At 35.9% G+C, this 26,139-nt stretch overlaps 1 protein-coding gene across 6 annotated transcripts in view; it reads left to right on the top strand.

The window, feature by feature from the left end:
• The window catches only part of Grik2 (glutamate ionotropic receptor kainate type subunit 2), a 658,152-nt gene that overhangs the window by 461,696 nt on the left and 170,317 nt on the right, over positions 1 to 26,139 (top strand). For all 6 annotated transcript variants that reach the window (XM_032889127.1, XM_032889128.1, XM_032889130.1 and 3 more), the window contains exon 12: positions 24,337 to 24,560. In XM_032889127.1, coding sequence (XP_032745018.1) covers positions 24,337 to 24,560 — 224 coding nt within the window. The remainder of the gene's footprint in view (positions 1 to 24,336; positions 24,561 to 26,139) is intronic.

Genomic DNA, 26,139 nt, shown 5'->3' with positions numbered 1-26,139 from the left:
ATGGGGAAGATGGAATAGAGGGAGAGAGTTTGGGGAGAGACAACTGGAATTGGGGGATATTTTGGTGGTGGTGTGGAAGCCTAGTGCAGTGGAAATTTCCTGGAGTCTACAGTGGTGTTCGTAAGGAGGAATCCTAGTAATGAAGCATATGGAAACTCAACTAGCCATCTCGTAGCCAGGCAAGGTGGGGGTAATTGGTTTTGTTCAATTAAGTTGTTGGGAATTCCTAAATCACTCAGGGTGATGATAGGTCAAAAGGTTGCTCTCTGCAAACTGACAGTGAGACCCCATGGCTGAAGGCAAATTCCATACAACTCACGGAACACAGAGAAGTTGAGTTGGTGCCTACATGGGGACTTTACCCCTACAATCTAGTTCCTTCGGTGCAAGAATGTATTCTGGAGACTACCAAATGAGAAACCTGTTTCCCAGCCTAGCCACAAATCCTTTCATCTATATTCTGTTGCACTTGCAACACATGCTAGGGCAATGGCACAAAACTTGTTAGAGTAGTTAACTAATATCTGATTTGAATTAAGGCCGACCCCACAAGAAGGAACACTTGACAGACACTGCTTGAGTAATCCAAGAACCAGAGACGAGGTAGCCCGGAGATCTCAGGTAAACCATGACACAAGTCTTCTGTAAAAATCAATAAGATGATTCTTAATGATATTCTGCTCTACTCAGATCAATGCCTTATCTACTTGTGATTAGAGAGGACTCATCTGGCAGCAGATGGAAACAGATTCAGAGACCTACGGATAGACGTTATGTGAAAGGAAAGGAGTCTAATTTGAAGATCTCCATTAAATCCCTCCCCTCTAAGCTCACTGAATTTCACAGAACAGGAAGCAGAACAAGACTAAGAGCCAGAGGGAAGGATAACGAGATCCTTTGAATGAAAAGCTTACAGAGACTGAGGCAATAAACCCCGTGGCTGCAGGGGACTGCATCAGGTCTTCTGTGTTAGAGCTATTAGCTTAGTATTTTCATGGGACTCCTGTCGGATTCTTTCGACATCTCCTGGGGCTCTTTTCCTCCTGTGGGCTTGTCTTGTCCACCCTCTGTAGGATCATTTTACTTCCTCTTACTATATTTTATACCGTCATGAAAATAATTTTCCAGAAATATCTTTCACATCTGACATGTACTTGACCAAAGCAAATGATATTGTTGTGTATAATGTAAATGGAAGAATGAAGAGTGTTCTCTGCGTCCTCTGAAATAGCCACTCTGAGTGTGGCCCAGAGCCTCTAATGCATCCTACAGTTTATAAAAACTGATGTTTTTTTTTTTTTCGATCCCAGGAAAAGATGCTTCTTTGTGGTTTATTGCTCTGTATATACCACTTTTCTCCTTATTATGTTCTCACCTACACACTTTTACAATTACTCCTCTACTGTGAAGGTTGTGGCTGACTCAGCCCTTCTTTTGAAGATACTCAACTTCATTATTCTTGGTGAATTCAGTGTTCATATAAAGGATCATCGATCACTGAACATTAAAGCTTCTTGAAATCATGTCTAGATGCCTCTGAAATGCCTCTGTTACAGTTATGTCATAATTATTGTTACATCTGAACTACACTACTTTTAAAATCAATAATTCATAAATTCAACCCTGTGCCTTGAGTATATTGGTAACTCCACCGTTCTATACCAGTTTTGACTATAGCAGATCCACAAGTTGACAGGCCATTTGGGCTGTTCCTTATATTTCTTTCTGCCCAGTGTACTTTCTGTGACTGGCTATTACCTCTAATTCATTTTTAAAGTGTTTCACAGAACCTAAACTTCTATAAATCTAACCCTATACTAATGCCTTTTTCTGTTCCACTGTCTGTTACTTATAAAAACATACTACTATCAAGAATGTCAATGAGTTGGAAAAAATAAATCTCTATAAAGTACACTCAGAGATCTTAAGTGTTGTGGTGCATTCCCCACCATTGTAGCTACCATTCTCTATTTTGTATTTCAGTTGTGTTCTAAATTTCTCCTTCTACCTTTCCATCCTGTAGTTGGTGATGTAGGAAAAAATAACCTTCCTATACTGTAGAGCTACTCTTCTATTTTGAATAGAAACTGCTGTATCAGAATTCCCTTCCTCAGCCTGTCACCACCAAGTGGACAAGCAATGCGATATTTCACGTGTTTTCCCATCCTCTCTTCTTGATGTGATTAACAAATTGGACATTCTCTACATGGTGTGCCATTTTTTCTTTTGTTTCTGTTTTGAAATTTATATTCAGGAATTTTTGCAGATATCTCTTTTATAAAGACATTAGCACTTTCTCTACTGACTCATTTTTAACATTATTTTAAATTATTAGGTTTTCATTAAATAATGCAATTTATCTGCCACATAGTGTTTTAACTGCCTTCTTTAGATAATTTTTATTATTTCATTAGGTTCACTGTCTATTACTATGAATTGATACCTCACCCAAAATATTTTAATATTTTATCTACCTATGTATCATCTATCATTTATATATGACATAGCTATTATATACTCATCTATTTATCTATCTATGAACCTATAAATCTATTGGTTCTCTCTCTGGTCTCTCTTGATTTCTCTTTTCTAATTTCTTTGGAGTATATTTTTCCATTGGCATGGTAAGAACTGTATCTTAAGTTTTTTCAAGGTTACTTACTCAATACACTAAAAAAGACAAAGATTACTCATATAACTATGATTTCTGTAAATGCCTAACTGTTTTGCGACTAGGTTGAGAAAAAAAAGGTTACCAATAAAAATATAAACTTGTGAACTACAATTGATCTTTAAAGAACAGAGCTGAAATTTTGAATGGTAGAGAAAAAATACTTAGTGAGAGAATCACAAATCCAGTAAAAAAGACATGTTAATGTAAATGAGGAAAGATGAAATATGAGAGGGAAAGAAACTTACAATATATAAACATGTTAAAGATAGAAGAAATTAACTTCCATATAAAATATAACTATTAAAATTTACAATCTGAAAATACAGTCAATCATCATAAATGCAATTTATTGCAATCTCTGACAAATAATTTTAAAGAATGGGCTAAAGATAGCAATATTTTAAAGTCTATTGTGCATTCTTAAAGGAATAATAAATGCCACAATAAAATAAATATAAATAATCAGGCAAATAATTTAACTATGAAAGCTTAACTAAGTTATTGTGAACATAAAACCTGCTCACTGAATTATATTGATCAGAGTGAATTAATTACTTAATTTCATCATTAATGAAATACTCATTAATTTAATCAGCAAACACTGCAGAACAATTAAAAGTCATTGAAAAGATCATGAGACATAGAAGATATGTCTATGTTGAGAAAGAACAACATAGACTTATAAAGGGGAAATACTATTGAAATAAATTTTTTTCTGATAAAGAGAAGTACTATATACAAATAAATATACAGTTAAACACAGCAAAGAGGCAAGTGAAACATTAAAAATATCAGATACATTTTCATCTATGGATCAAAGACATCAATTATACAGGTGATAATAAAGTTTAATATTTCCACTGAGACAGGGACAAGGACAGTGACACAGCTATGGGAGGAGCAAGGACAGTGGATTTATGGCTAAGTTTATGTGAGACCACTTTATGGAAGTGCTATTAACCCAGCATTGAGCGGTGGGTCTGATTAATCATCTCCTATTTACTACCCGCTAATGGTTATCTAAATGCTGATTAAAAGTGTGGAGATAATGATAATTTCCTTTGGGTAAAGGAAATGTAGGTGTTATGAAAATTATACTGAGTGAACAGCTCCATAGATTGTGCACATCTAAGTTCCTGTCTGCTTTATTTTCAAATGGAAAGTTATTGAAACAGAAATTGTGAGATAATATTGTTCTTCAGAAATTGATGGCATCTTTGCCTTATATGGAAAGTGGTAGGTATCCCTTCAGGGGAGCTACCATTATGGTATATGGATAAACATAAAGTTTCCGACGTTTTAGGGCTTTTGTTACTGACAGGGGAAAACATGCCAATGTTTGTCAGGCTATCTAGTATCAGCAAAGGGAGACCAGAGCTGGATGTGAGCACCCTAATTACCCTATGGAAACCCAAGCATTTCTCTTCACTTTAGCAGTGACTTCGGCAGTTATTCATTGCCTAGAGGTGTGGTCTACCCTTGCAAAGCTACAGAAAGGCAGCCTGAATAGACCTGTCTCTGAGGCAGTCAAGCATAGAAACAAATTGTGACTGCAGAGTGGACAGTTTGAGTCACACGTGAGTTGAGGATCCATATGTATTAACTACAACATTGACTTTCTAGCTCAGAATCTGTCTCAAGTATTCTGTGACTCTTTGAAACACTTCATTGAGCATTCCTTCTTCCTGTAATTCATTGTGATGTAATAGTTCCTGTGGTGATTACCTTCAAGGAGCCTTATAGGAGCTCTGGAAGGATGAAATTTGGATGTGTCTAGACTCAACCTAGTTTATCACTAAATACGAATTAATAGAGCTCTCATGGTTTTTCACAGTTGAGAAACAGAAACTTGGTCCACTTCTCTATGGAATATATTCATGTGAATTTTTAAAATCAATTAAGAAATCGTAATTCATCTATTAAAATATACATCCAATGCTGTTATATTTTTTTCTAAGGTTTAGGTTCTATTATTACACATAAAGTTTTCTGGTTGATTTTTGTTCTTTCTCATTTGTGTCCACACTACATGAGCAGAACCCATGAGATTGATAAAAATTGGTAATGACAATAGTCACAAGTACATATTGTCCTCTTTCTGGGGAAGATTATTTCTCCCGCATTTACTTACAAGTAACATGATATAGACTGAGCTAGTTGTAGTTACACATTTTGAAATTTATACTCATATACATATATCCAGCAAAAATTAATGAAAAAAGAGTACATATACTTGAAAGCACAAAGAGATATTTTGGAAAGTTTAGACAGGAAATTGGAGAGGAAATGATACAATTATATTATAGTCTCAAAAAATAATGAAATAATCAGGTTTCTTGTCTTGCTTTATGATTGATTTCTCTGTGGCAATCCTATAACTGTAATTTCTGGGAGGATTACCACAATATTAAAGTACATGGAAATAGAGTTAATATTTCCCTCTTTTCTAAAAGATCCAACATGCTAATACTCCACAGTTTTGGGGAATGCCAGGGCAGGGAAGTGGGAAGGAATGGGTGGAAGAATGGGGGAGCACTCTCATAGAAGCAGGGGGAGGGGAATGGGATGGGGTTTTCCGGAGGGTAAACCTAGAAAGGAAATAACATTTGAAATATAAATAAAATATTTAATTTTTAAAAATGCTGATGTCATCAAAAAAGGAAAAGAAAACGAAAGGTTCCCTGAGCCTGAAGATGAGGGAGTACTTTATAGTCAAGGTCTCATGAACCAGAAAATGGTCAGATTAATACCAATCTGGCATAAAATTGATTATGACCTCTGACTTCTCTCACCATGTCTCTGCCTTTCAAGTGTGACGCCATGTACCCTGGGGATCAAACTCAGGGCTGCCTATATTTTAGGCCACATTATGAATTTCTGGAAATACTGCTGTAATTTCCATCTCAAAGTAGTAATTTACTTATGCACATTTATTTAGTAAGTTGTTCAGCACTATTTTGGTAAATGAATTAGTAGGTTAATGACTTTTCATATTTCAAAAATTCTAAACATTACACAACAATATATCTATATTTAAATATTTTTCAAAATGTACATAAATTATTTATTTTTCTGAAAATTTACTGGTTGCTAGAAGAAGATAAAAAATTATTGCTAGAATATTACTTGTAAAAATATGGATCACCAATAATGCCCTGTTATTTAAATATACAGCTAACAATTTTACTAAGCATTTCTTGTTCTGATGGACAGTATTTTAATATATTATTTGTTGTTAAACAATTTAAATAAAACCTGGTATGTGTTTTTCTTTATTCTAAGTATAACTATATAGTACAGATTTTGATACTAGAGTTTGTTTATATTTTGTACATAACACATTTCCCGATAGGATTTTTAAATTTTATTTAATCTTTTTTTACACGCCAGATTTTATCCCCTTCCCAGTCTACTGTTCCACATCCCATACCTCTTCCCTCAACCCCGTTCCCTAAGAGGAAGTCCCTACTCCCTACTCCCACCCCCGAGTCCTCTCCACTTCCTTGGGTCTCAGTCTTCTCTGACTGAACCCAGACTCTGCAGTCCTCTGCTGTGAGTGTGTTGGAGGCCTCATCTCAGCCAATGTATGCTGCCTGGTTAGTGATCCAGTGTCAGAGAGATCTTGGAGGTCCAAGTTTATTGAGACTGCTGGCCCTCCTACAGGGTCGCCCTCCTCCTCCGCTTCTTTCAGCTTTTCCCTAATTCAACCCCAGAGGTCACTGCCCTCCAAAGACCCAACAAGCAGCTGAAGAGTCATATGCAGGTATATACATCCAACGAATGATGGGATTTCTTTAGTAATTTAATGTTTGGTGTGCATAATTTCTCGGAGAGCTGTGTTCCGTGCAGGAAAAAAACAAAAAACAAAAAACAAACAAACAAACAAAATACAAAAAAACACTACCCTCTTCTTTTGCAAGATGTGGAAAGTTTGTTAAAACTGCTTTTAACAGTCGTTAACTAATCCTAACACATGCTTTCAGGTAAGAAAAAATACACTACTTAGACACTAGGAGGTTGAGGCCACTACAGGATAGGTGAGTTCCAGGCCATGCTGGGCTACTCTTTGAAAATGAATAAGCATAACGTCACACAAACTGTTGTCCAGACATTTACAAAATTAAATTTTAAATAGGCATTTTCTTTAAAGATAAGAAAAGGTTTGAATTGGGGAAATTGTCTGATTTTTATTCAAGATCTACCTGATAAAAGTAAAGCAAGGGTCTAGTGCAAACACCTCCTGTATTACTGAGATGGATTACAAATGCTATTTTCTTATAGTTTTTAAATCTTCAGATTTTTAAAACAGATATTTAAAAAGGAATGGGGATTAACACCTGTGCCTTTCCCCTCATATGTACATTATACCTTATTTACATTGTTTAATGTTTGTATGGGTTCTACATCAACTTCAGGGTGTGTGGAATTAACATAAATACCAAAAATTGCTTTCTCTTCACATCAATCAACTAGACCAAGAATGGGAAAGAGAATAATTTTTCAGCATAACTGTGCTTATAAGTAACTCAACCAAAACGCTTTGAAATTTCTGGTTGCTTGTTTTCATGCTAAATCCTCCTATGGTTCTGTGAGTCCTAGAGAATTGAAAGTACCATCCACAGTTTCATACACATTTATACTCACAATAAATTTAAAATAAAACAAATTATTTTAAAAATACTACTATCTTGGCATCAGGCTATCACAAGTACACCAAGTAAAAAATAGGAACTTTCAGAGATATCATTTTAGTTCAGTTTTATATTCACAAAAAAAGTCTTAGTTTAAATTTTGATATACATTACTTAACACATTTTTAATTAAATTTTAGTATTTTGAGTTATTGGTGTAAAATGCTGTATATAAATAAACTAATTAGCCGTAAAACATTGTTAGGGTGTCAGAGCTAGATGATAAATTATAAAAACTTATGATGACACAAGTAGAAAATATCACAATGAAGAACTTTCTTTCGTGTGCTAAATTAAAAAGTATACAATATCAAAATTTCATGGAATGGAATAAAAGAAGGTGATATTGTTATAGTTACTGTGGTTTAATATGAACATTTGAAAACTAATTAAGAATGTATAGCAAAGTAGACCCTGCTAAAGAATTAAATAGAACAAAACAAAACAATGCAACCTTTTCTCTCTAAGAAAGAAAAAAGTCCACTAAATACTAGAAGCATTTTGAAAACCACCTCTTATGAAGACTGTTAGTTGGCAGTTTTTTCAATGCATTATCAATGGTGACGTTAGTAAAGAGTCTGTGCTGTTTGAAATTACCAGCAGGCTTTTCTAAGCATTGAGGAGGTAGTTTCTGAAATACTGGTTAAATTTACTCCTGTGTTTGATTCTTTCTTAGTTGCTTACATTCACAAGTGTGAGAAAATTTTCCATATCTTATAGCTCGATTTGTGTACTTTGAACTCTTTCCTATGTACTAATAGTATATCTTGCATTTAAATTTTATAGGAGTCGATTTTCTCATTTTTGAAGCATATTCAATTTAACCCCTTCAAAACATCTGTCTAATAAATACTAACATAATAATAATAATGAGCCATACTTTAAATATTGTAATAATTAAACTAATTTTCCATGATGTTATAACATTATGAGACATTGTATAGATGATTAAATATTTTCTGATATCAGAAAGTCAAAAAGGAGTATATTTATTTGTCATTGTTATACAACGCCAGTATTAAGCATGTAATATGATTGCTTAATATGTTTGCTTTATTGGTCACAAACAAACTAGTACAAATCAATTGAGCTGTACTTTTGTATATTATAGAAGTACAGTGATTCTTTTCCCTATCTTATTATGTCTTTGTTACTATGAGACAACAGCCAATCTAAATGAATTTTTGTGGTAAAAATCAATTGAAAGATAAACTTCAGGAGTACATAAGAATTTATAAAAAGTATAAAATTTATAATAACAAAGTTTTCATTCATTTATTTGCAAATATTTAATGATTACAATAGCCAGGTACTATAAAAGACAAAAGAGATACAAATTAGATACACCTAAAAAATACCTTACACAAAAGACACATACATTCTAATGGAAAGAGCTTGGCAAATGATGATGCACTTTAGGATTAAATTCAAAATATGACATGGAATCAGAGAGTGTCAAGATAAATAATTACAAAGAACCCTTTGTATAAGTCACATCAGTCAATTCAGAACTCAGACACTCATATATCAGGAATCATTCTTCATGTTCCATTATTAATATTAACGACCAAACTGTAACTAATCAACACGATACGGTAAATCATAGTCACTGAGTCTATTGTAAAACAATAACCTGATAAAATTAATATAATTCAACTTATAGAGAAACAATGGCTTTTTAAGCCATTGTTTTTAAAGGCTAAACCTCAACATTTAAATACTTGACACAGCTTCTTGACAAATCAACTTCTTCTCTTATAAACACCTTCAATTAGGAAATGACTTTGGATTTAACTGATGAACGTTAGTACTACATTAATTATTAGCTAAATATCACTTATATCAGCATCCAGTGCTCTGTGGATGCTCTCTGAGATGCTCCAGAGAAAACGGCTATAATAAAAACAAAGATACAGTATCTCTCAACTGTTATTAAATGAAACAATGGATTTATTCAGAATTGCCTGTAGACAGATGAGTAACTTTTGGGCAGTTACCTCACAAGGGGAAAATATTCTTTCTGTTCTAGCAACTGGTAACCATGTATAGATCTTTAGAGAAATTGTTAAGTTTCTGTAAAGCCTCGGGCTGAGGCCTCTGACTACTGTCTAGAATTGGTTAACTGTATAAATCCTGGAATTGCAACTATGTTCTCTAAGCCTTGAGTGATATTGGTGCCCATTTAGAGAATTCAGAGCCATTTACTTACTTCCAAGTGTGTCTGTACTGCTCAGTGCATAAAGCAGTGTCTTTCTAGATTTGATAATAGAAATAATCTATAGTACTGCACATAAATATTTACAAGGCAATTTTGCATTCACTTTATGTTTACTTAGCAAAATAGCGTGAGCAGTAACTTCCTTGCTATGGTCTATGGCCTGCCCAAGCACAGAATTTTGAGGGACTTTACAGTACCAGCCATGAGTCCCTTCTGAGAAATGTGTTTCAACTCAAACCAGAAAATACTTGGTTTTGCCCATATACTTTGTGCTACTCCTGAATCAACAGGCATATGTTACTTGTTACATTGCTGAAGTAGTATGCAGGCTACATAATAAAGTAGAAATTTTGGTGATATTTTCCCCTTGTGACATTATTGTGTCTTTCAGCCTTGTAAAACCTAGATAGCAGGGAATAAGTTTCCTATTCAGTCACATTTGTTTCTCCATATACTACAACCACTTCAGTGGGGTGTCTTCAGGAGTTAAATCAGTGCCTAACTTTGGAGAGCAATCAAGAACAGGGAACACAAATTAGGGACCTCAAAGGACTCTCTGACTAATAACTCAAAGACACAAGATGTTACTGTAGCAATTTAGGCCCGTTTGTTATCCTTACCAATGCCATCACTGTGCAAGTCACTTACAAGGATGAGTAACTGTTGTATTTGGCGCTGTTCTTACAATTTTAGAGAAGAGCTCATTGGCTTAAAAGGACAGTGGTCTCAACACACTCTGAATGGCATTAATTGGCAATATTTGTGAATTCTAAATTATCTATTCATGCCATTTTATAGAGTCTAATTTTGTTTTATTTCAGAAAAAAAGTTTAACCAATCAGTCTTTGACCAGGATCTTAACTATATAATTGGTGCAATGATTTTATTGTTTTATTGTTATTGAAGTGGAACTAGTCCTGGATCCTCTCTGCTGCAATGCTTAACCTGCAACTAGCAATTGCTATTCTTGTGTTGCATACTGAACTTCTGCCCCACTTAATGACTGTACTTAAAATCTATTGGAATTGTTCACTGTTTGCTCAGGGTTTCTCTCTTTGTTTTCACATAAACTCCAACTCTCTGAGATTCTACAGATCAGTCACATGAGAGAAACAGGTTTTGAGATATACATCCATTTAGCTTCTTCTAAAAGTTTCTTCATGAACTCAAAAGCCTTGTTTCTTTTCTAAAAGTCAGTCTCACCTGGCACATCTTATAATAGTTACATGAAGTGTGGATAGCTTGGGAAATGTCAGGCATGAACGTTCAACAATACCCTCAAGTCCATTGCAGTTGTTTTAGATTCATAGACATGAGCTGTACTTTATTTCTAAGAATTTTAGAGTTGTAGCAGGCCATTTCAACTCATGAGAATTACATCAATATTAATGTATGACTTTCAGGTGTCTTTCTTAACCTATGAAACATTCAGAGATTAGCCTTATTTTGCTTATATGATGAAATTATTTTAATGAAGATGGGCAAGTTAATAAGGCAAGGTCCCGGTCAACATCTCATGACAAATAGCAGTTGTGCGAATTACCTCCTTGGAGGAATTCTATGAAAGTCTGCTATCCATGACACATTGGACTTGGTATAGAACAGATAAAGAAATATTATAAGAAGCATTTTCAAAGTTCAATGCATCATGGAAATATTCCATTAGTCTTCCCTCTTTTTCTCAAAATAGCAATTTGAATATAGAGACATAGCTCTCTGAAATACACTGGCATTTTCTAGAAGCTGTCAATCTTTTTCACAGGCCACATTGGGCTAGAGGCTAGAACAGTTTGTACTCTTTCTTACTACTTAATGTTTTCTGTAATTTAATGCTAGCTCCCTAGAAGTCTTCCCCATTTTTCACTCAGGGCCTTACTTGTAGTAGACAAGTTCTAGTTGTACATAAACATGCACAATTTCATGCCCAGTTCATATTCTCATGGGAAATTCCCCAGTTATTTTATATACACCAGCGCATCTCTATCTTCAATGTTCTCTTGCCATAGAGAAATGCATGCAATGTTATCCATAGCTTGAACCGAGTTAGTCCTTTTTACCTGAAGAATCCTTTTTCCATACCTGTACACCATTGTCATTTTCCCCTGGTGCTCTAATGTATGCCTTAAATGAAGATATACTTGTTCTAACTATCCACTAATACTTTAATATTTTACATATTAATAAGTGACTAAAAAATCCTCTCAGAACTCTATATACAGCTCACACTTTCCTGCACTACCCTGTCAGCAAAGCAGGTGGGAGGTTCCTACCCCCAGGACATTTCATTCTTCAAAGAAAAAGAAAGTAAGCCTATGGTCCCCCAGCTAATGCTGATGTGCTTTGACTTCTCTTTTCCTTACACCCTATCAGCTTTAAGAAACGGAGAGTGAACACCTCTGTTTTATCACCTACATTTTCTACGTTTCTAGCTAAATTTTTTATTCCTCCTTTAAGCAGCTATGTGTTTTTTTTCTAGACAGAAAGCTTAGTGTGTCTTACTGATGAAAATAGGGCCATGGGATCAATGCTATAGTCAGCGTATGATCCTGCCACAGAGTGGATAATTTTCAGAAATTGTAAAATATTCCTTAGTCATCGGTCTTCTAGCGCATGTCCTCATAGTTATGTGGAAAAGCTTATTAATCAAGCAGGTTTGTTACTCTATACTGCATAGAGGGAAAATGCCAAACTGAGACTCTTCTGTTGAACACCCCACGTTCAAGCAAAGGGTCTTAGTAGCACGTCTCTTTACCTGGAATAGGGACAATGCAATACATAACACAGCAAGGCTATATGCACTTCCTTATCATATGGAGAAATGAGATCATCTCTGCATATATGCTATCCTTGTACAGCATTTAATGTGTAATTTCTGTGGTTTTTTTTTCTTTATATTTTGGAATCAAATACTAAGTTAATTTGAAATATGTGTGCATTCAGCATATATATATTTGACTAATATAGCAGCTCTGTTTTCATGAATGAAAGATTTGTGGAGTTAACATCAAAATAGGTTAACTGGTTATATGTAGTTGTTCTACCCATATATGTAAACATCATGTCATATATCAAAAATAAAGTTTTATTTAAAGCATAAAAATGTTCATTACTGTGAAGCATCTTTATGGACTTACTTTATTCGTAATAAATGCTGGGTTCTCATTGATAAGGAGATGAGTTATCAAACTGAATTGGTAGATAAATAAAGTGTAGTTTGTTTTCAACTTCAACAAGAGAGGCAAACACGAAGATCTTGAGATTAACTTCTTTTTATTTGTAATGTGTATTGTTGAGTTAACATTTTCTTACTTTAATAGTATTGCTACCTTTCTCATTCAAAACATTACTTTTTTCTCTTCTTTGACCTTCCTACATTAAAAACCTTCTTTGCCCAAACTTTGAGTTTTCTCAGATTGTGATCTATCACTTGTAGGCCATGCCTTGATATAGTTACCACCTTTCCAAACTCTTTTTGAATGGATGCATGAATGAAAGTAGGTGAGTAAGGGAATGACAGCGGACTCTACTATGAATTCCTTGCTGGCTCCCGAGATGTGCGGAATGGCTGTGTCCTAGGAGTAGGCTCCAATTGCTTCTGCGTGGAGTTTGTTTCTACTGTTGAGTCTGCCCCATTAAGAATGAATACATTTCCCATGTTCTTAAGATTAATTTTCCTTCCTTAGAAAAAGAAATAACAGTGGGTTTGTCTGAGGATTAAACGTGATAATTCATATGAAGTTCTTAATATAATACCTGCATTATATAACATAATTAAAAAGTACTGCAGTGATTATTCTAAAGCTGGTCTTTCCATGATTTATGAACATGAAATATGATCATAATTAAACAGAGTACGTTGGAGCACATTTTTCCCCCTCAGCTTTTGAAGAAGCTACTTCTAAAACGAGGAAATGTTCCTTAGTCCTCACATCCATCAGCACATGAAAGCCTAGAGAATAATATTGTTAACGATACTTTGAAGGACCTAATTGCATTTTTTTTTGGTGTTCTCTAAAAGGACCATGTTTGCCATCAGAAAGCTCTTTATGTTTATCAAAATAAAATGGCTGCAGAAACATAGCTTATTAGCATAGAAACCAGTGTCATATTAGAATATTAGGACACCCTGCAATGCATTAGATTATTATAATGACACATTGCATGCATTAGAATATTATAATGACTTTTTGCAATGTCTGTTTGCTTGTTTCTTATTCGTCTTTCATACATTTCAACATGACTTTGATGTTTCTGCTCTCTTTTCTCTCTTAGTCCTTACCTGGCACCTCCCCAACAAAATCCACTCCTCCTTTTCTCTTCAGAAAAAAAATCAGGCTTCCCAGGAATATCAACAACACATGGCAGATGAAGTAAGACTAGGCACCTTCCCTCATATTAAGGATGGAAAAAGCAACACAGTAGGAGACAAATAGTTCCCAAATCAGGAAGAATCAGAGACAACCCTTCCACCCACAGTTAAGAGTCCTAAAAGATAGCCAAGCTACACAACCATAACATAAAAGCAGAGGGCCTAGGTCAGAACCATGCAGCCTCCTGATTGTTGGTTCAGTCTCTATGAGCCCCCATGGGCCAAAGTTAGCTCATTCTGCTTGCTTTCTTGTAGTGTTCTTGGCAACTCTAACTTCTACAATTCTTTCTGTCCCTCTTCCGCAGCATTCTCCAAGTTCTGCTCAATTTTTGGCTATGGGTCCTTTGCATCTGTTTCCATCTGTCGGTCGATGAAGACTCTCTGATGACAATTATGCAAGGCCTACCAGTATAGCAGAGTATCATTAGCAACATGTCATGGACTTTTTTCTTTTCTTTTCTGATTTTTAGGTTTCTCTGCTGTCCAGCTCCTTGTTCCCTGTCTTAGCTAGGGATTCCATTGCTGTGAAGCAACATCACAACCAAGGGCAACTCTTGTAAAGACGTTATCTTGGTGAACTTTTGTCTGATGTATGTGAAGTGTCCTTGCCCATCCCTTTTAAATAATTCTGGTTGAAAGTCGATTTTGATAGATCATAGAATGGTTACATCACCTTATTTCTTGTGTCCATTTGCTTGAAAAAAATTTTCCTGCCTTTACCTCTGAGGAAATGTCTATTTGATGGCTAGGTGTTTTTCGTATATTATCGACACATGATTGTGAATTTCTGATATTTTGTTTTGGGTGTTGGTGTTGAGTGTGTGTGTGTGTGTGTGTGTGTGTGTGTGTGTGTGAGAGAGAGAGAGAGAGAGAGAGAGAGAGAGAGAGAGAGAGAGAGAGAGGAGTTCTTCCTTTTCTTGCATTTGCTTTTGTGAGATTATGTACTTTGTATGTTTTCATGGGTGTAGTTAGCCTCCTTGGAATGAAGTTTTCCTTGTAATAACTTTCATAGGGTTGGGTTTATGGATAGGTATTATTTAAATTTGATTTCTTATAGAATATCTTGTTTTGTTCATCTGTGGTGATCGAAATTCTTGCTGGGCATAGTATTCTGGACTGCCATTTGTGATCTACAAGTCCAGGCCCTTCTTGCTTTTAGTGTCTCCTTTGAGAAGTTGGGTGAAATTCTAATACTTCTTTCTACTTTTATATATTACTTGGCTGTTTTCCATTGTAGTTTTGAATATTCTCCCTTCGTTCTATATATTTAGTGTTTTACTTATTATGTGGTGTAGAAAACTTGCTTTCTGATCCAATCTATTTGGTGTTCTGTAAGTTTCTTTTACCTTTATAGGCATGTCCACTTAAGATTAAGACAATTTTCTTCAATGATTTTGTTAAAGATATATTTGGTCCTTTGAACTGGGATTATTTTTCTTCTTCTATTTCTATTATTCTTAGGGTTGCTATTTTCATAGTGTCCCAGATTTCTTCAATGTTTTTTGTCAGGAATTTTTAATACTGAACATTTTTGACTGATATATCAATTTCTTTTATTGAATCTGCTATGACAAAGAATCATTCTTTCATCTAGTATTCTGTTGGTGATACTGTGTCTGTACTTCCTATTAATTTACCTAGATTTTCCATTTCTGTCATTTCCTAATTTGTATTTTTTCTGTTTTTGTTTTTTCTTTGTTTACAGTTCTTGTTCCTTCAGATTTTAGAATATTTTCATTGCCTTAAACTCTTTTTTATGAGAACATATTTTTGTTAACTTTTATTTATTTAAAATAAAAATCTTAACCCACTCTCCCCATCCTTCCTTCCCAGAGTTCTTCACCCCATTCCCCCTCCCCTTCACTTCTGTGGTGATGCCTCCGTCCCCAGCATTCCCCTTCTCTGGGGCAACAAATTTCTACAGGATTAGGCACATTCTCACCCACTGGGACTAGGCAAGGCAGTCAGTCCTCTTCTTCATATATGCTAGGAGCCTCTGACCAAACCATGTATGCTCTAAGTCATGGTTCGTGACTTAGTCTCTGGGGCTCCCAGGGGTCCAGGTTAGTTGACAGTATTGATTTTCCTATGGGGTTGCCCTGCAGTTCCTTCAATCCTTCCCCTAACTCTTCCATAGGGAATCATGACCTCAGTCTATTGATTGGCTAGGAGTATCTACATCTGTCTCAGTCAGCTGCTGGTAGAGCCTCTCAGAGGACAGCTATGCTAGGCTCCTGTTTACAAGTACAACAGGGCATCAGTAATAGGGTCATAATTTGGTACCTACCCACAGGATGGATCCCAAATTGTGCCACAAATTTTTGACCATTCTTTCAGTCTCTATCCCGTTTTTGACCCTGCATGTCTTCTAGACAGGAACAATTTTGGGTCAAAAATTTTGAAGGTGAGTTGGTGTCAACATCTCTTCACTGGGGGGCCTGTCACACTCCCTTTTGTACTCTTCAGTTTCTTCCTCCACACTCTTGGGAATTTCAGCTAAGGTCACCCACATGGAGTCTGGAGAGCCTCTCACATCTCAGGTCTCTAGGACTTCTAGAGGTTCCCTCCATTTCCTACTCCTGGAAGGACTTATTTCTATTCATTCTCCTGGCCCTCGGGACTTCTCTCTTGCCCCCCTTCATATCCAATCCTGGCCCCCCTTTTCCTCCTCCTCCCCTCTCCTACCCAGAAATCTCCCTCCATCTGACACTTGTGATTATTTTGTCTACCCTTCTAAGTGGGATTGAAGCATACTTACTTGGGCTTTCCTTCCTATATAACTTCTTTAGGTTTTTGGGGTGTATCATGGGTATTCTGTACTTTTTGGCTAGTATGCACTTATCAGTAAGTATATACCATGCATGCCCTTCCAGGTCAGGGTTACATCACGCAGGGTGATATCTTCTAATATCATCCATTTGCCTGCAAATTCATGATGTCCTCATTTTTTTTTAAATAGCTGAATACTTTTCCAATGTGTAAATGAACGACATTTTCTGTATCTATCCTTAAGTTGAGGGACATCTGGATTGCTTTCAGTTTGGGGCTATTATTAATAAGGCTGCTATGAGTATAGTGGATCAGTTTTTCTTGTAAGATGGTGGAGCTACACAGATCTATTTCCGGGTTTCTGAGGAAGCTCCAAATTTGCAATCCCAACGGAAATCAGCAATTGAGGAATGTTCTTTCTCCACATCCTCGCCAGCATGTGCTGTCGCTTGAGTTTTTGATCATAGCCATTCTGATGGATGTAAGATGGAGTCTCGGGACTTTGTTTTACCTTTCTCTGATAACTAAGGATGTTAAACATTTCTTTTTTATTATTTATTTATTTTTATTACTTGCATTGTTTTACAATCCTGTCAGCCCTCCAGTAAGTTCCTCATACCATTCCTCCTCACCCCTGTCTCTAAAAGGATGGCCCCTCCCTCGGGGGCTCCCTACTCCCTGGGGCTTTAAACCTCTCAAGGGTTAGGTACATCTCCCATCCAGGCCAGACTAGGCAGTCCTCTGCTGTATATGTGTCAGGGGCCTCTGACCAGATTGTGTGTGCTGCCTGGTTGTTGGCTCAGTGACTGAGAGATCTCAGGGGTCCAGGTTAGGTGAGACTGCTCATCTTCCTATGGGGTCTTCCTCAGTTTCTTCCAGCCTTTCCCTAATTCAACTAGAGGTGTCCCAGACTTCAGTCATTGTTTGGGTGTGAGTATCTGCATCTGTTTCAGTCAGCTGCTTGTTGGTACTATCAGAGGACCAACATGCTGGGCTCCTTACTATAAGCACAGCATAGCATCAGTAATAGCATCAGGCCTTAGAGCCTTCCCTTGAAATCGTTCCAAAATTAGGCCAGACACTGGACCACCTTTCCCTCAGTCTCTTCTCTGTTTTTGTCCCTGCATTTCTTTTAGACAGAGTCAGAGACTTTTGACTGTGGGATGGCAACCCCATCCCTCCACTTGATGCCCTCCCTGTTTTTCTACTGAAGGTTGATACTATGAGTTAGTTCTCTCTCCCTACTGTTGGACATTTCATCTAAGGTTCCTTCCTTTGAGTCTTGAGAGTTTCTCACCTCCTAGGTATCTGGTACTTTCTAGAGGGTCCCCACAGCTCCCATGCCTTCAAGGTTGCATAATTGTATCCATTCTGCTGGACCTTGCGACTTCTCTCCTGACCCACATCCCACATACATAGTCATGTTCCTCTATTTCTCACCCTTTCCACACCCTCCCTGACAAGATCCCTCCCTCCCTCCCTCTGCCTTCTTTGATTGTTTTCTTTTCCCTTCCAAGTAAGATTTAGGCATCCTCAGGCAGGTCCTTCTGCATGTTAATCTTTTTGAGTTCTGTGTATTGTACCCGAGGTATTCCGTACATTTTTGGCTAACATCCACTTATTAGTGAGTATATACCATGCACGTTCTTTTGGTTCTCAGTTACCTCACTCAGGATGATATTTTCTAGTTCTATCCATTTGCCTGCAAAACCCATGAAGTGTCCATTCTTAATAGCTGCATAGTATTCCATTATATAAATGAACTTGATTTTCTGTACCCTTTCTTCGTTTGTGGGACATCAGGGTTGTTTCCAGCTTCTGGCTATTACAAATAAGGCCACTATGAACATAGTGGAGCATGTATCCCTGTGGTATTGTGGGGTATCTTTCTTAAATATGCTCAAGAGTGGTATGGCTGGGTCTTCAAGTAGATCTATTTCCAGTTTTTCAAGGAACCTCCAGATTGATTTCCAGAGTGGTTGTACCAGCTTGCAATTCCACCAACAATGGAGGAGTGTTCCTCTTTCTCCACATTCTCGACAACAAGTTCTGTCACCAGTTTGTGACAGGTGTTTTTGATCTTAGTTATTCTGACTGATATAAGGTGGAATCTCTGGGTCGTTTTGATTTGCAATTCCATGATGACATTTAACATTTCTTTAAGTGTTCCTTGACCATTCTTTAGTTCTTTATATATTTTGAATATTAGCCTTCTAGGGTATGTGGGGTCAGTTTAAATTTTTCCCAATCTATAGGTATCAGTTTTGTTCTTTTGAGAGTGTCCTTTGACTTACAGAAACTTTCTTCAGGGATGGTAAATCCCCCCAGAAATTCTTTTATTGTTAACAATTGTGCTGGCTATTCTGGGTTTTATTTTTTCCATATAAAGTTGAGATTTTCTCTTTCTATGTCTATGAAGTATTTTGTTGGATATTCATGGGAATTGCATTGAATCTGTAGATAGTAAGATGTCCATTTTCACTATGTTAATACTACCAGTCCACGAGCATGGGAGATCTTTCTGCCTTCGGTGGTCTTCTTCAATTTCTTTCTTTAGGTACTTTAAGTTCTTGTTATAAAGATCTTTCACTTTCTTGGCTAGAGTCACACCAAGATATTTTATATTATTTGTGACTCTTGGGAAGGGTGTTGTTTCTCTAATTTCTTTCTCAGCCTGTTTAACATTTGTATAAAGGCTCGTTTGTGTTCATTTTGTATTTAGCCACTTTACTGGCATTGTTTTACAGTTGTAGGTGTTCTCTGGTAGAATTCTTGAGGTCACTTATGTATACTAAAATATCATCCATACATAGTAATACCTTGACTTCTTTATTTCTAATTGCATCGACTTGATCTCTCTTTGTTGTCTTATTGCTCTAGCTAGAAATCAAGTAGTATATTTAATACATAGGGACAGAGTGGGCAGCTTTGTCTTCTCCCTATTTTTAGTGAGATTGCTTCAGGTTTCTCTCCATTTAATTTGATGTTGGCTGATGGTTTACAGCATATTGCTTTTATTATGTTTAGTTATGTCCCTTGAATTCTTGATATTTTCAAGACTTTTAACATGAAGGGGTGTTGTATTTTTTCACCGTCTTTTTCAACATGTACTGAGATGTCCATGTATATTTTTTCTTTTACTATATTTATATAGTGTTTTATGTTGATGGATTTTCCTATATTAAACCATCTCTGAATCCCTAAGATTAAGCCCACTTGATTGTTGTGCATTGTTTTGATGTGTCTCATATTCAGTTTGCAAGAATTTTATGGCGTATTTTTGCATCTATTTTCATATGTGAAATTGGCCTGAAGTTCTATTTCTTTGTTGGGTTTTTGTGTGCATTTGGTGTCAGAGTAGCTGTGGCTTCACAGAATGAAATAGGTAGTGTTCCTTCTGTTTCTACTTTGTGGAATAGTTTGAAGAGCATTGGTGTTAGCTCTTCTTTGGAGGTCTTGTAAAATTCTGCACTATAACCATCTGTCTCTGGGCTTTTAGGAGTTTGGAGATTTTTAATGACTACTTCTATGTCCTTAAGGATTATGGCATTGTTTAGACAGTTTATCTGATCTTTAGTTAACTTTTGAATGCAGTATCCTAGAAAAACCATCCATTTCATCTAGATTTTTCAGTTTTGCTGAGTATACACTTTTGTAATAAGATCTGATGATTTTTTTAAATTTATTTGTTTTTATTGGATATATTTCTTTATTTAAATTTCAAATGTTATTCCCTTTCCCAGTTTCCTGTCCATAAGCCCCATAAGGGTATTCCCTCCATCCACTTCCCTTACCGCTCCCGACATTCCTCTTCACTGGGGGTCCAACCTTGGCAGGACCAAGGGCTTCCCCTTCCACTGGTGCCCCCAAAAGGCTATTCTCTGCTGCATATGCAGTTTGAGCCCTGGGTCAGTCCATGTATAGTTTTTGGGTAGTGGTTTAGTCCCTGGAAGTTCTGGTTAGTTGGAATTGTTCTTCTGGGGTTGCAAGTCCCTTCAGCTCTTTCAATCCTTCCTTGGTTTTTGTTTTTATGTCTTCCTTTTCCTATCAGATTTTGTTAATTAGGGTACTGTCTCTGTGCCCTTTATTTTGTTTTGCTAAGGGTTTATCTGTCTTGCTGATTTTCTAAAAGAACCACCTTGGTTTTGTTGATTCTTTGTATTGTTCTTTGTTTCTAATTTGTTGATTACAGCCCTGCATATGATTATTTCCTGCCCTCTACTCCTCTTCGGTGTGCTTGCTTCATTTTGTTCAATGCTTTCAGGTGTGCTATCAAGTTGGTAATGTAGGATGTCTCCAATGTCTGTATGAAGGTTGTTACGGGGGGTGAAATGTTTGGTAGATATCTGCTAAATCCATTTGTTTGATAAGTTTTGTTAGTTTCACTGTGTCTCTGTTTAGTTTCTGTTTCAATGACCTATTGTGGTCTTTAGTGAGAATGGGGTGTTATTGTGTGAGTTTCAATTTTTTTCCAAATATGATTGTCCTGCATTTGGGTCATAGAAGTTCAGAATTGAGACTTTATTTTTGTGGATTTTTCCTTTGATGAGAATGAAAAATCGTCTCCCATCTCTTTTGATTACTTTTGGTTGAAAGTCTATTTTATTGGATATTAGAATGGCTACTCCATCTTGTGTCTTGGGACCATTTTCTTGGAAATTTTTTTCCAGCCCATTACTCAGAGGCAGTGTCTGTCTTTTTTGCTGAGGTATCTTTCCTGTATGCAGCAAAATGATGGATCCTATTTATGTATCCAGGCTGTTAGCCTGTGTCTTTTTATTGGAGAACTGAGTTCATTGATATTGAGGGATAGTAAAGGGACATGATTTCTTTTATTTTTGTTGTTGGAGGTGGTATTTTATGTGTGTTTTGATTCTCTTCTTTTTGTTGTGAAGTGACACAATTTCTTCTGTTTTCTTTGGTGTAGTTTCTCTCGTGATGTATTTTTCATTCTAGTGTCTTCTGTAGGGTTGGGTTAGAAAAAAGATATTGTTTGAATTTGACTTTGTTTTAAATTGTTTTTGTTTTGTTTGTTTGTTTACAGCTTTATTCATTTCCTTCACCTGTTCTCACCCCTCGCCCTTGGCTCTCTTAAGAAAAATTTTCCTTGTATTATTTATTTTTGTTTTCTTGAACCTCTTTAAGTGATTTATTCACTTCCTCTCTATGGGCTTCCACCATATTTATAACATTGGTTTTCATGGTTTGTGTGTGTGTGTGTGTGTGTGTGTGTGTGTGTGTGTGTGCATGCGTGCGTGCATACATGTGTTTCTGTGTTTCAGCTGTGTTATAATATGCTGGGCTTGACCTAGCAGGATAGCTGGGTTCTGGTGTTACTGTATTGTCCTGGTTGTTGATGACTATGGTTTGTCACTGGTCTCTATGCTTGCGAGTTTGTGGTAATTTAAGTTTCATTTCCTAATTTCTGAATTTATCTTTATTGGATAGATGTATTTTCTGTTGATTTCTGTTTCCATTCAGGTCTTCTTACTAGAGTGGCCAGTGGTTCTGGTGATCAAATAGATCTTATTCCTTAGGGTGTTTCTGCTGGTGTTTTGTAGGTCTGTGTTACCTCTGGAGTTTAGGGTGAAGGTGTGTCCTCTGCTATCTGAATAATGCAAGGTTGGCCTATGTGGCTTAGGGTATTATTGTAGTTTCTGATAAAGCAATAGATTCTTGATATTCTTGCTACTTGTATGGCCTCTGGGGTTCTAGATACTGTCATGGCCTCTAGGGTTCCAGGTACTACCATGGATTCTGGTAGAGCAGAGGGCTGCTAGGTTCCAGGTATCTGACTGGCCTTTGATAACAGAATTGTGGGTTGGAATATTGACTCATGAAGGGAGTGCTTTGGGGAGCTGGGAGGGCTCTGGAGAATCCTTTGATATCTGTGAGTGAGGTCTTTGGCTTCTAGACATAAGTATGGCCTTGGCTAGAGCAGTGGGCTTCTGAAGAAGTCACTTCCATCAATGTTTTGAGCATCTCATTATGTGGTTGTAAAATGGTGACATTAAAGCATTAGTGTTTTAAAATATTTAAAATACAATGGAAAATTAACAACTTTTTGAAATTGGAAATCTTATTTTATCTTATTTGGATATTAACTGTTAATAGCCTCCTCTTTTCTAATGAGAAAGGAAGAAGAAATATATCTGGTTAGTAAAAGTAGAAAGGAGGACCTCGGAGGAGTAGACAGAGAAGAAACTATAATCTGAACATAGTATGTGAAAAAATTCTATTTTCAATAAAAGGAAAAATGTGGGAAAAGGAAAAAACAAAAAGATAAAAGAAAAACTAATTTTCTAATGTGGTTTAGGGAAGGCTTTAGAGTGTTGATCTTTTATCCATTTAAAAATTACATGGACTGACCCTAGGCTCCAACCTCATAGGTAGCAGTGAATAGCCTAGTAAGAGCACCAGTGGAAGGGGAAGCCCTTGGTCCTGCCAAGACTGAACCCCCAGTGAATGTGATTGTTGGGGGGAGAGTGATAATGGGGGAAGGATGGGGAGGGGAACACCCATAAAGAAGGGGAGGGGGAGGGGTTAGGGAGATGTTGGCCCAGAAACCGGGAAGGGGAATAACAATCGAAATGTAAATAAGAAATACACAAGTTAATAAAGATAAAAGAAAAATTTTAAAAAAATACATGTATAAGAAAACTCTTCCGTATTTTTAAAAAGAATACAATTTATTAATAAATTCTGCTAGTGTTCTTCATGCGTGCACATGTACATGCACAAATGCACGATTATCTGTATGTATAATTGTTGACACTATGAAGCTATGCATGTAGAAGTCAGAAGACTGCTTGTGGATGTCTGCTTTTTCTTATCATATGGGTCTCTGGGATAGAACCCAGGTTGTTAGGCATGGTAGCAAGTGTCTATAACTGCTGAGTCATTCTGTTGGCACAGGAAATGTTTCTTTAATTTTAAGCTAAATAGTTTGACATAGTTAATACTGTATTGCAATTCGACCAATAAATGTAGGCAGATATAATAGATAAAAATGATTTTTAAGGTGTACAGTAAAAAACATAACTGTGACATTTCAACATGAATGATGTCACTTACTCCATATACAATGGTTTCATTTTTAATCCCAAAATGTTATTTTCTTTTTCTAACTAGTTATTGTCAAGACTGGCATAGTATTCTGGAATCACATAGGAATGGGTAACTTATTAAATAGTAAGTCAGCTCTTCAGGGTAAAGAATGTTGTTTATCAGGATTCCAACTGCATATGTAGCAGAGAATAGCCTTGTTGGGCACCAATGGAAGGAGAAGCCCTTGGTCCTGTCAAGGTTGGACCCCCAATGCAGGGGAATATTGGGGGGGCCAATAAGGAGGATGGATGGGGGGAATACCCGTATGGGGGAGGGGGAGGGGATGGGGCTTATGGACAGGAAATCAGGAAAGGGAATAACATTTGAAATATAAGTAAAGAAATAAATCTAATAAAAAAGTGAAAAAAAAAGAAAAAAAAAGAATGTTGTTTATCTTAACCATAATCATTACAGAAATTCTCATGTGTGAAGTCTTCAATTATAGATATTTTACTGGTGACTTAGCACCATGATTTTCCTTTTTTCCTCTTTATGTTTCTCTCTACAGAAAGCTGACCTTGCAGTTGCTCCACTGGCTATAACCTATGTTCGTGAGAAGGTCATCGACTTTTCAAAGCCGTTTATGACACTTGGAATAAGTATTTTGTACCGCAAGCCCAATGGTACAAACCCAGGCGTCTTCTCCTTCCTGAATCCTCTCTCCCCTGATATCTGGATGTATATTCTGCTGGCTTACTTGGGTGTCAGTTGTGTGCTCTTTGTCATAGCCAGGTAACATGCTCACTTTTGTGATTTTTTTGGCAATTGTTACCTCTTTTTTCTAACTAATAATTGTCAAAAGTCACAATTTCCTTTCTTGTCTTTCTTTCTCCTGGGGTGCTGAAAATTTACCAACTTCTAAGAATCACATAAGTATGTTGCCTTTTGGGGCAGAAAACATGCTGGTTGTGTCAGTAAGCTGCAAATGTGGTAGGAAGTGTTTTTCTCTTTTTCACCAAAATCTAAAAGGAGTCCAAATTGTTTAAATATAGTTTTCTTCTGATTTAATTGAGGTTATAATTGTGTCTAAAGAATCATAATTTTATGGCTGCCATAATGACACTGAAGTCTATTATGTTTTTTAAATTATATATTTTGTGGTAAAGAGAATTAAAATTTTAGATATACAGTTCTATGTTGATAGAAATTTTCATAATCTGTGACTATATACATTTATGTGCCCCATAGTCAAAGTTAAATATGAAATCATCTTTTTTCATTTTCCTTACTAAGATGCCTTTGAAAAATCTTTGTCCTGTTTTGAAGTTATATGATAAAGTCGATGTACATTTCCTAGCGGTAGAACTTATTTTTCATTTAGAAAAAGAATGAAAGAAAATATATAAAGCATATTTTATATATTTATATTATGATAAATATATACAAATTTTTTTTTAATTTTTCATTTTACTTAATTATTTTAACATTGAGATTTGATAATTTAAGATTACTATAATTTGTATTTATTTGTACCAAGCAGCCATACAGCAATTGAAATTATATAATAGACCTTAAAGGTTTTTCTTTCATAGTTTTTTATTCTTCCTCAAAAATTAGAATTTAGAATTTGAAGTAAATAAACTTTTAGTTACTGCCTTTCCATGATCAATGAAAACAAATTAAGATCATTTGTAATATTTTTGGATAAATAACATATTGTTTAGTTACTACTGCAAGTCACATTAGTTCATATGTATTCAGAGAATTGAGATCAAGTATTTGTTGAATTAGTGCAGTCCTGGAATACTTTCCACCTAGAACCCAGAAACCATTCTTTTATGTCTTCACATGAACCTATTCTGCATAAATACAACCTAGAAGAAAGACTCCCAACCCTGTCCTGAGGAAGCATAGAGGAACTAGTCATATTAAAAACAATAGTACTTATCTTGGAACATTTGAACTTCTTACTCAAAGATGGAAAAACAATCTATCAAATATCTAAAAAAGTAAAGCAAAACAAAACTTTTTCAGAAAGCTCATAGGTATTTTATTAATGAATCTGTGATATTTAATAGTCTTGATAAAGATTGTAAAGCTATATGTAAGTTCTCAGAATGTTTGCTTATCATTAGTAATGATGTCTTGTCTAAAGTATTTCCAATTATTTAAAATAAATACTTAAAATTAAGATTAGAAGAAGAATGGCTACATTCAGGTTAATTTCTAGAGTGAGCCCCAAATTCAAATGAGTTTGTATAACATTTATTCTTCTAGTATGAAGGCAACCTATGAAATACAAGTTCAGAGGAAATACTTGTATTGGTAGGACTTAATTGCCCTTCTAAATCAGGTGGAAATATAATATTTG

The sequence above is a fragment of the Rattus rattus genome, chromosome 18 (genome assembly GCF_011064425.1).
Source record: "Rattus rattus isolate New Zealand chromosome 18, Rrattus_CSIRO_v1, whole genome shotgun sequence".
NCBI lineage: Eukaryota > Metazoa > Chordata > Mammalia > Rodentia > Muridae > Rattus > Rattus rattus.
This window is presented reverse-complemented; position numbering and strand designations above follow the sequence as displayed.